Consider the following 11006-nt stretch of genomic DNA (forward strand, 5'->3'; position numbering starts at 1 on the left):
CTCATCTCTGTTGACATGACTTGTAAATCTGAGTTGATTTAACAAAAAATTTTAAGGCAGCAAAGTTTTTTTACAGTGCACTTTTCCTTCCAAGAACCACTTTTGATGGGTATGGACCACTGCAGACCGGGAACATCTATATTTATATATTTATATGTGTATCTATACACACACACACACACACACACACACACACACACACACACACACACACACACACACACACACATTTATTTATATCGTATAAACAGGACATTTATTAATGGGGATAGCTAGCAACCTTGTCTTGTCCTTTAGTAAAGCATAAAGTGTTTCGATATAATTTCGTTAGAAACGACAACAGCCCTAGGTGAGTGATAATAGCTTTGATCCACTGTAACAAACTAACTCAGGCTTATAAACAGCATCGGGGATGTACAATATTCAGAGAAGACAGCCAAGCTAGTATAATGGTATCTTACACTGCCTATGCTCAAAATATCATACAACTCATACTATTTCTACAGTATATATAATGTACAAAGTTAAGTAAGCCTGCACATGCATTGCTATTCTGCAAGTTATATAGATTAGATAGCCAGATAACTTGAACCTTTTGAACCATTTCATCTTTTAGAAAATTAACGATGACATTTCCCAACAATATAATTGGTCCATTCCTGAACAAGGCAAAAAATGTAAGATGTGGTGTGCAGCTATATCAGAGAAAAAAAATGAATAATGAAATTCCAAACACTTGACCCTGTTTTTTCCTCCTCCAGAAAGAAAGCGGTCAGGTGGGGTCGGGATCTAACAACCACCTGGGATCTATTAGGGTCTCCATTATATCTGGGCTTCCATTTCTTTCCCAGCCTGCAGTCCCTAAAGTGTGAGAGAGAAAGAGAGAGCTGAGATTGCATGGCTGCCAAAGCTGTTAACCTGCAGGCATTTGTAATGTCGAGCGGGAGTTGCTTTATTAGCGGAGTGAAATAATCTCTACCAAAGTGGTTGAGATGATGACAGACCCAGATTTATGACCCCTGTAAAAGCCCCAGCATCGTACGTAGCTGCTCCAGCATGCATCGTGAAAACTAATAAGATGTGGGACTCACTGCCAATGGCATAAATTCATGTAGATTTTGATCTCAGAACATCTGCAAGGCCAGAATAATTTATGCTGCGCTCTTCACCAAGGGGCTTACAAGCCTTATGATAACTTGTTTTGATCTGGGTTGTGAGAAACGGAGTCTCAGGTAAATCTTTGCTTACGGGATAATACCTCTTGCAGAAAATGCAGAAAGTGTGCATTAAAAAAAAATGTATTCATGCCTCCAAAAGAGTGTTCGTAGAAGGCATTTGCGAATGAAATGAGAATGAAACTTTAACACTCCTAAACCCCCATCCTGTTTGTTTTGTCAATTACCAAAAACTGGTATGCACAGATGCCTCCTATCCCGCCTTACAGTACTCCTCTGTTGTCCATTTACAATCACTTTAGCAGATGTTGAAGCAGGTGAAGCTGGGCAAATATTCACAGAAGCATTATAATGCGAGCTGGCATGCTATTGCCCATCTAGAAAGGGCAAGCGTGGCCATGACACACCAGTGTGTTCGGTAGATCAGCTGCCAACATCTCAACCAACGAAATCGAAGCATTAAATCACACAAATATTTGATGATAGGCCATTTCACCTGTGTAAACAGAGATACAGGGCCAAAGTATTCAGTGCAGAGGAAGCCTGAGCTCCAAGCCTGTACCCCTGCAAGGAAAGAGAGATTTATATACAAGTATTTTAGGGTATTCTTTACATACGAGCCAAATACAATTTTACAATCATCAGGGGTGCATGTATCACATTGTCAGACGGGGACTTTGGCGCATCCAAAACAAGAACATGTAAATTATAGAAAATAAATAACCATGAGAGCCTTAAACACTCCCTAAGCAAATCATTACAGGGATGAAGTCAAAATAGAAACATATCCCAATAGAAATCACTAAAATACACTGCAATAAAAACATTTCTGCGTGCATGCGTGCAAGAGGAAAAAAGAGAGACCTGTCAAAACGGTTAGGCTGATAAGAAGAGTGTTTGCTTTAAAACGCTAATAAATGTTAAATTATGAGAAAGTTAAAATAGAGACAAACATGAATCTTTTTTTATATAGACAAAACATTTTTTTACACTGGTCTCTAATCTCTGCATAAACCAATTTATATATATAAAGTATAAAACTAAAAATAATTTTACCATCACCATTTTCCCACAACATGCACGGCAAACCACAATATAATATTCTGAAACATAATGTAGGTCTGCCCTCTGGAGGATGGGAGTGTAATTACACCATACTCCTGTCTCAATAAAAAACACATTAAAGACCTCAAGGGGATGCCTTATAATTTCTATATCTAAAAACTATCATTCGGAGCGCTAATTCATGCTTGCTTTGCTATTACAACCCCAGGCAGTGAATCTAAAAGCCTGCTACCAACAACACACGCATCTCTTGACCATTTAGCCCACAGAAGCTAATGAGGCATTAGATCGGGATTATTTAATGGTCTGTGCTGGCAATGGTAATTAAGGGCAAACGTTAGTATGGGGGAGCAGTCACAATGTGCTCTGCCAAGTTTATATCCACTTAACATGGCGGAGTCTGTTATTCAAATTAAATGGATTTGAAAAAACATAAAAGACATTATATAATTTCCTCACAAACATAAATGCATATTTATAAAAAAATAATAATTCAAATTATTTTTTTATCAACACAATGACTGTGACTCCTACATCATTCCAATGCACTGCACCCATCAATACACACTTGAGTTATGGTGGGTAAAGTTCCAGTCAGCTGTTTGTTTGTTATTCTTCCTTTGCATTTCAGAGAGCCAGTTTATAAGGCAGAACAGACACATCTCTCCTATAGAGACCCAGTTCAGATCTATAGATCAGATATATGCCACTTTGAGCAGCCACAGGATGCTTCAGGCTCAGACCCAGAAGCAGGAAAATGGCATTTAGGGAATTTGCATTATGATGCAAGGTGAGTTTCAACTGTTAGGGTGCAATCAAAGGCAGACTGCACAGGCAATCACTGGAACACAAACCTGCAAAAGCTACAGATGAAAGTGGTTAGAGATTAGAGAGATTTAAAGGCCATTTAATGGCATTAATCCAATACCTTGCCTCATGAGAAGAGGGGAAAAGCTATTTAATTAACATCCACAAGCAAGATGAAGGCATGTTACACTTACACTGATGCAGAACATCAAAGATGCTATCCTTGATTAAAGACGTTTTAGGTAATGAAATTCTGTTTGGATGTGTTGCCTGACATTTTTTAAGGGAAAGTTCAACATAAATAGCTGTTTGGTAAAGATAAATGATAAAAAATATCTCCCATCAACAACACAGTTAATAATTCTGTAAAAAAAAATCTGTAGAAATTACAGTATTACTTGCAGCTGGTTGCCGGTAACTTACCATAGATTTAAATTTTTGTTTTTACTGGCAACATTTTTTTCAAAGTTAAATGAACATTAAACATTTACAAGTCTTTGTCTTTACAGAGTAAAAACTAAAAAAACAGCATCAAGCAAAACATTCTGGGAAACAAAATCTGAAGCAAAAAAACAGAAAAAGGTTGATGATTTCTGGTTCCCAGAATGCTTTGCATGAGGCTGTTATTGTGTAGTTTTATTCTGTAAAGATAAAGACTTGTTAATATTTAAATGTATTTAACTTGGAACAAACAATTGGCAGTAAATAACATAAATTTAAATCTACGGTAAATTACCGGCAACTCAGCTGCAATAACATTGTAATTTCTACGGAATTTTTTTACAGTGTACCGTAGATTTACATTTATGTTATTTACTGGCAACAGTTTGTTAAATGAACATTAAACATTAACAAGTCTTTATCTTTACAGAATAAAACTATAAAATAACAGCATCATGCAAAGCATTCTGGAAACCAGAAATCCTCATCAACCTTTTTTGTTTCCCAGAATGCTTTTCTTAAGGCCATTTAGTTTTATTCTTTAAAGATAAAGACTTGTTAATGTTTAATGTTCATGTAACTTTGAACAAACTGTAAATGCAACAAATGTAAATCTACGGTAAGTTACCGGCAACCAGCTTCAAGTAACATTGTAATTTCTACGTTTTTTTTTACAGTGATTAGCAGCATAACTTTCTAAAAATGAATATTGAGTAAAGTTCAAATCAACTAAACTTTCTCTTTCCCGTCTATTTTACTCTATAATAAAACCCCTGTGCAGCTTTCAAGCACATGGCATTCATTCTGCTTTTCTTCTTCATCCAAAGTGTTCAACGAGGTTTTGTTAAAGCTTACCAAATGTGGCAGAATTTCAAGGAAAGAAATGAACGCAGATGTAATTTTCCACTTTACGGCCTGTTTATGTATTGTGAATTCCTTCCTAGGAGAAGGGGTCTTTCATGTCTTAATTGGATTGTGTGACTGCGGCTTTGTCGAACAAATGCACATTTTCAAGGCTAATGATCGACAGTCACAGTCCTCTGTATTAGCCTAAAGCGCTCTGACTATGAGTCTAATGAGTAATGAATAAACCAATACCTTATGTTCTGTTAGCAGGAACACTATTCAGGAAGATTAAACGTTTCAAGCACATCCAGAGTTGCATCTTCACACCATTGCTGGCTTCCTGCGGGAGGAATTATATAAGGTAAACAGAGAGAGCTGGGTGCAAAAGAGTGCAACGTAAACAGACGGGCTGAATAATGTAATATGTGAAGTGCAAGACAAGTATAGTTGACTGAAATAAGAGCTGAAGTGCAAGAAGAAGTGGAGGGTGATTAAGAGTCTTTAAAACAATTGTTTACATTTATGCATTTGGCATAAAGCGATTTGCAGTGCATTCAAGCTATACATTTTTTATTAGTATGCATGTTCACTAGGAATCAAATACACAACTTTAGCACTCTGTGTTTCAAGTTCAATAACATTACTGATCATTTTCAATAACAGTGGAACAATAAACGCCAGGCTAGCAGTTCACAGATATCACAGGCAATAGCAATAAACTCTTTAAAGAGGTTCCTAAATCAAAGTGAAGAATCTCCCGCACATAAAAACAACCCAGTGTTTTTATCCGCACTGGACTGATGTCACAAATTTTAAGGTCTTTAACAAATTTAGGTATACCGCAAAGAAGGCAAAGAAGGAAAACATCACGCTCTTCTCACCTTTCCCCCCAATTTACCTCTTTACAAGCCTATAAAAAAACCACAAGCCCTCTGCGCAGAGAACGGAAATCAGAATAAACAACCCAACTTATACATAAAATCAAAAAAGTACATTTGTCACGGCAAAGATTCCAAGCAGCCAACAATCAATTCCACACCCCTGTTCTGTTAAACCGCGGACACAGCCCATGTGTCAGTCCTCGGCAGACATGTGAAATGCAGCTGATTTTCCATTCGGGCCTGGCGATGATTAAGAGCTTGAGCTTGGAATAGCGGGACCACCACATGTTTCTAGTTGAGTTCGGAGCGGAAAAGGGGGACAGATTAAAATTAGTTGATAAACAAGTCTTTAGCTTTTAACAAATAGATAATGAGGTAATAAGTACAACAACAATATCATATGTAAACATTTAAACGGGCCGTTTCGAGTTTCGATGGCAAGCTTTGGAATACGACCTCTCTCCACCCCTCACAACTACCTTGCGGTTTAAAAATCTGTTTGATATTTACTCAGCAGTATCACCTGTGTGATCCAATGGAACTCACCCATGCCTCCATCTGCTCACATAAATATTTATATATATGTACAGAAACACTTTTTCGAAGTGTTTTTTAAAGCCGAGTTGTTGAAGATCAGGAGGCGCAAAGGCCACAATGTTCAGAACACAACCCTCCGGTCTTTCCGCGCACATAAAAACCGATCCACTGTAGCCTGGCTCTGGTAGCGCGTCTCTCTTGTGGCCAGCCAATAAATCCTACGAAATAAAAGAGCCTATCTCATTTAGTTCAGCCATCTTTCCTTCATCCCAGGTGTTATATGATGGATGATGAGGTCAGGAAGGCAAGGATCACATGGCAGGGATCAGAGAGAAGCTGGGTAGGCGACATGTTGAAGCTATCTAACTGAAATCAGCCCCATGTGTGCTCCAGAGCCCAGTTATCCTATAAATGAACTTTATTGAGGCAACAAAGTGCTGAGACCTCTGCAAAAACATTAAAGGGGGATCGGCTAATGAGAGACGATGGGGTTTTCCACACCACCCCCCTTTCCAAAGGTAACCTAATGCACAAAGCACCCTAGTAACCACAACCAAGAAACACGAGTGACAGAACCGCAGAGCAGAAAAACCAGGATGGAGATGAAGAGAGAGGGAAGAACCAATCATTTGTATGACACGTGGAGGATGCTGCGGTCATGGCGAGGTAAAAAAGCGTGAATCATGACACACGCACACTACTAAGAGAGCAAATATACCACATTAAAGCAAAATGAAGCACCTAAGCGAAACGACAGGGCAGCATGCTGTGATCTTTATGAACATGATTAATGTTGGGGGGTGATGGGAGGATGTCTGGTTCTGCTTACCGTCCTGAAAATGAGATTAAAGGAACGCTCCAAACAGACTGAATTGTGCTTGCCATAATTGCTGAGAACAGCTTATACAGGTCAGGTCAAAAGTAGCGGCCCCATTAAAAAATAAATATGAAGGTTAAGAGGGAGAGCAGAAAAGAGGGCGTAAGATTACAAACTAAAGCTCGAAAGTGATCCCACATAAATAAACAAACATTCGCGATTCATTTTAAGGCATGTGGGGGTTTACAGTGACATTCAGGTGATTCAGAAAAACTGTTGAGATGGGGTAATACAACGAAGGGATGAAATGAATGAGACTGAAAAAAATGACAAAGAGGCTGTTGGGCAGAAATAAAGTAAAAAATATAGATTCTGTAAGAATATGGCATTGTTTTGTCTAATCTTTGACATTTTAAGGATCTGATTTAGTTTTAAATGTATATGAGGTAAACACTAAAGTACAAATCAATAAAAAAAATACAGAGCAAAGAGCTCTCAATCTTTATCTGATTCGATTTCAAGTAACAACATGTGCATTCACTTTAAGGAAAGTGAGAAGGGTTTGGAAGGTCTGCCAACAGGCAAGGTTCACTTCATGGCACACTGCTGGGATTAATCTTTTTTCATTTGCATAGAGACAACTGAGTCTGAAAGAGGAAATTTTATTGATGTTAGACTCAAAAGTTTGCAAAACAACAAGAAAAAAAACACAAACTAACTGATAATCATTAGAGCACAGTTAGAACGTAATACTAATAAATAATAAAACCATAACAATTAGTTGTCCCAGACAAAGAGAACCGATATCATTAGTTACCAAATCAAACTCAATACTGGCAATGCCATGTGGTTGGATGTTAAGCAAGTGCTATTGAGAATCTCCGATTAGGAACTCAAAAGAATACAAGTGTCTTAAAATGAAAAGTTTAGATAAGGAAAAGAAAAAAAATCAGATCTACAAAAATATAATATAAAGTCGGCCTATAGTCGTGTTCTGAAACTTGAACAAATTTTATTGTGCCACTCTGCTCCAGTCCTGCTGAATTTTGTAAGATACCTCAATGTAGTACAAAGTCATGAAAAAAACAATTACAGATCAGATTTTGAAAGATCATTTAAATGCATCACATTCTCCTACACAAAACCACACATCAAACTTGGCCAGCCAAGTCACACCACTAGATGGCAATATCAGCCAGGATATAAAACAATGAAGACTTTCTTAACACTCTCTATCTCATTGTTGTCAATGTTAACCGTTTTGCCAATGCAGTTGATATGTTTGTGTCGTTTCCACTGCAGAAGCAAAGCAATAACACAAAACCAACTGACTCAAATACATCTGAAACACATCATGTGTATGGACACGGGTCCAAGTAAAACTGTGTTAGAGCACAATATGTAGGTAAATGTAAGATTTAAGAAAGCAGTAAAGGTTTCTTATGATCTTTCACAATGACCTTGGACCATAAAAATTGTGGGACCTTTCTCGAAACAGGTAAATAAAGTAACTCTAAGGTAACATGTACTCTACATGTGCATATTACATCCATGTAATGAACGTTAGTGTTATAACGCACACTATTTAACTCATTTAATCACTATGAAAAGAATTCCTGACATTTAATAAAACTTATTTGGCCCAGGAACTGCCCGTGTGCCCAGCAGTCCAATAAAGCCATAAAGAAATAGTTTAGCCAAAAACTCATCCCTCATCCTCTTCCAAACCCGTTTGACCTTTCTGCTTGGGATACAATTTTTTTTATAAATATTTAGAAATAGTGGCTGGTATAAAGAAATTGAACAAGCTTTCAAGAGCCAAACTGGCAAGAAAGTCATGTCATACTGAATGTAATGTATGTTAAAGTCAAGCGTTATATTTCCAAGTTTTCTAAAGCTCTGTGTGAGGATCAGACCTACATTTCAGAGCTCTAGATTTATGAACAAACAACAACTACACTGATCCAGTCAGATAATAGGACACTTAACTGGAAGATTATCCGTATATAACAACTTAAATTTTGGTATGCTTGTCACTCAAATCTATTTTACGGCTATAGTGAACCAGTAGTATGGACAACTATAATGAGGCGCTTATGGTGCTTTTTGGAAGTTCGCAGTTTGACAGTGCTCATTTACTTGTATTCGACTGAAAAGTATGACAAGAATGTCATCTGTATCAATCATCCAGGTTTGGAAGAACATGAAGGCAATAACAATGGTTTACATTTTTGGGTAAATATTCCTTGAAATTTCCCCGAGCTAAAATGAAACGGTAAAGATGGTCATTTCCATATGTGAAAGCTTCAAATGGATATGTCCCCCATTAATACAATGCACACGTAGCTCAGGCTAATAAACAGGGGAGGCTGTAAGAGTGGAGGAAATGTTCTTCTTCAGAAGACTGCAGCTCGGTTATTTCAACATGAAATACAAGTAAATGGGTCTCCATCACTGAATGTGCAAGTTTACACCTGCAGTATATAACGGAGTGTCACTTAAACTCTTTTCAGCCTACAGTCAGAACACTCAGACCACTCTACAGTACATAGCTATGGCAGACATCGGTAATTCAACATGTTTATGTGTGATATCATCAACAATGAGAAACCCCTTGCCTTGTTTTAAACAGTTTATCAAAATGACACTTTGTTTGTCTCGATTCGATTCAGTGCTGTGTGCATCTAAACTCTTCCGATTCAGTGCTGTGTGCATCTAAACTCTTCCGATTCAGTGCTGTGTGCATCTAAACTCTTCCAAAGACACTGTAAATGTGACCGAAGTATTCCTGAGCTGAACAAAAGGTTACTGTGTGAATGATGAATTGGAGTCAGTGTAGTCTCAATGCGTTCAGTTCAACACACAAATCCCTGTCTCATTCGGATGATCTGCAGTAAGGCAGCTTGGACATCTTCGTCCATGTGACCCTGAAAGAAAAGTGACCAGGGTTTAGTCTGGATAAATGCATTTACAGAATTATCACCACAGAAAACCCCTTAACAGATTCATGCTCAATTACCTGCGCTGCACTGAGAAGATGAGTTCGATAAATTGAAACCACTTCTCTGTGTTGCCTCTCAGCATCCTGGAAAGAAGAAAGACACATCAGGCAGTGACCTACAGGATGACTGGGATACATGGTCAGTGAGTGTTTACATGCAATGACCCTCAGCATAGACCAGGGGTAGGCAACGTCCGTGCCCAAGTGCCGACGTCCCGGAGATCCCAGCTCCAACCCTGATAAAACTTTGCCTATCTGTAGTATTCAGATGACTTTTTAGACCTTGATTCGTTGTTCTGGTTTGCTTGATTAGAGCTGGAGCTAAACTCTGCAGGACATCGGCACTCCAGGACCAACGCTGCATACCCCTGGCATAGACAATACGCTAAAGATTTCAAGCCTACTTGTTTTTACACTTATTTTTTCCATAAACGTGTTTATTGAGTTGCAATTTATTAGTTTCTATGCACAAGTTTTTATATTTAAGTTTTATAAAAAGCTCAAACAGAGATGGCTAAATAGCGAATGAAATTGGGACATAAGCCTTATTTGAACCTGCATACAAACGTTTAATTAAAAGGAAAACACCACCGTTTTCCAATATTTTACTATGTTCTTACCCCAAATTAGATGAATTAATACTTGCCTATCTTTTTTTAATGCGCGCACCTTTTATCTGTGTACACGCTTCTTGAATGTGCTAGCATTTAGCCTAGCCCCACCCAATCCCACGGCTCCAAACAAAAGTTTTATTTTGTGCCACCATACTTACTCGTGTAACTACTCGTGTAACAGTCTTTAAATAGGGAAAACATGAAAGTGTTTAGTAGCTTCTAAATTCATCCCTGTTTGGAGCCATAGGAATGAATGGGGCCAGGCCAAACGCCAACACACCCACAAAGCGCTGTGCAAAGATTAAGTGCACACATTGACAAAAGACAGGTTTGTATCAATTAATCTATATTTAGTTAAGAACATCGTAAAATATTGAAAAACTTTGCTGTTTTCCTTTAAGCACATTTTATAAAAAGAAATTGGGTGGCACCCCTTATAAAATGGTACTTGCATTTATTCCTGTTATTGCTGACTTTTCAACTGGGGCTGTGATTTTATTTTACATTATATTTATAGAACCGTCTAAAATCCACTCCGTATGAGAAGTAAGTGCAGTAAAGGCATTTTTGATTTTTTTTTCTTTTTAGGAATTGGAAACATCCACAGTATCTACATGACTGCTGAACTACTCACAGCCAGCTGCTGCTGGAGGCTCTTGACCTGGGCTTGGAGTGTGTCGATGTGTTGGGTCTGTCTTTTGTTGGGCGTGTTGCCAGCATAAGCCAGCTGGGATAAGCCATTCAGAGCCTGCTTCAGCCTTTCAACATCCGTCAACAGCTCTGTGATCTGAAACCAAAAACATCTTGCTTGTAATCGGACAA

At 38.1% G+C, this 11006-nt stretch overlaps 1 protein-coding gene and 1 long non-coding RNA gene across 2 annotated transcripts in view; both read right to left on the bottom strand.

Moving 5' to 3' along the window:
• Nucleotides 1–531: 531 nt before the first annotated feature.
• On the bottom strand, nucleotides 532–5294 carry LOC141353256 (uncharacterized). The gene is made up of 3 exons (XR_012360271.1): nucleotides 4587–5294; nucleotides 1672–1739; nucleotides 532–861 (listed from the first exon to the last, which is right to left on the bottom strand). It is a non-coding gene; the product is annotated as an uncharacterized lncRNA (long non-coding RNA).
• A 1921-nt stretch (nucleotides 5295–7215) lies between these two features.
• The window catches only part of uacab (uveal autoantigen with coiled-coil domains and ankyrin repeats b), a 40123-nt gene continuing 36332 nt past the window's right edge, over nucleotides 7216–11006 (bottom strand). The window contains exons 17-20 of the mRNA XM_055204264.2: nucleotides 10819–10971; nucleotides 9589–9654; nucleotides 9296–9496; nucleotides 7216–9233 (exon numbers count right to left, since the gene is read on the bottom strand). Coding sequence (XP_055060239.2) covers nucleotides 9425–9496; nucleotides 9589–9654; nucleotides 10819–10971 — 291 coding nt within the window. The 3' untranslated portion in view covers nucleotides 7216–9233; nucleotides 9296–9424. The remainder of the gene's footprint in view (nucleotides 9234–9295; nucleotides 9497–9588; nucleotides 9655–10818; nucleotides 10972–11006) is intronic.

Source organism: Misgurnus anguillicaudatus, chromosome 21 (genome assembly GCF_027580225.2).
Source record: "Misgurnus anguillicaudatus chromosome 21, ASM2758022v2, whole genome shotgun sequence".
NCBI classification, from domain to species: Eukaryota; Metazoa; Chordata; class Actinopteri; order Cypriniformes; family Cobitidae; genus Misgurnus; species Misgurnus anguillicaudatus.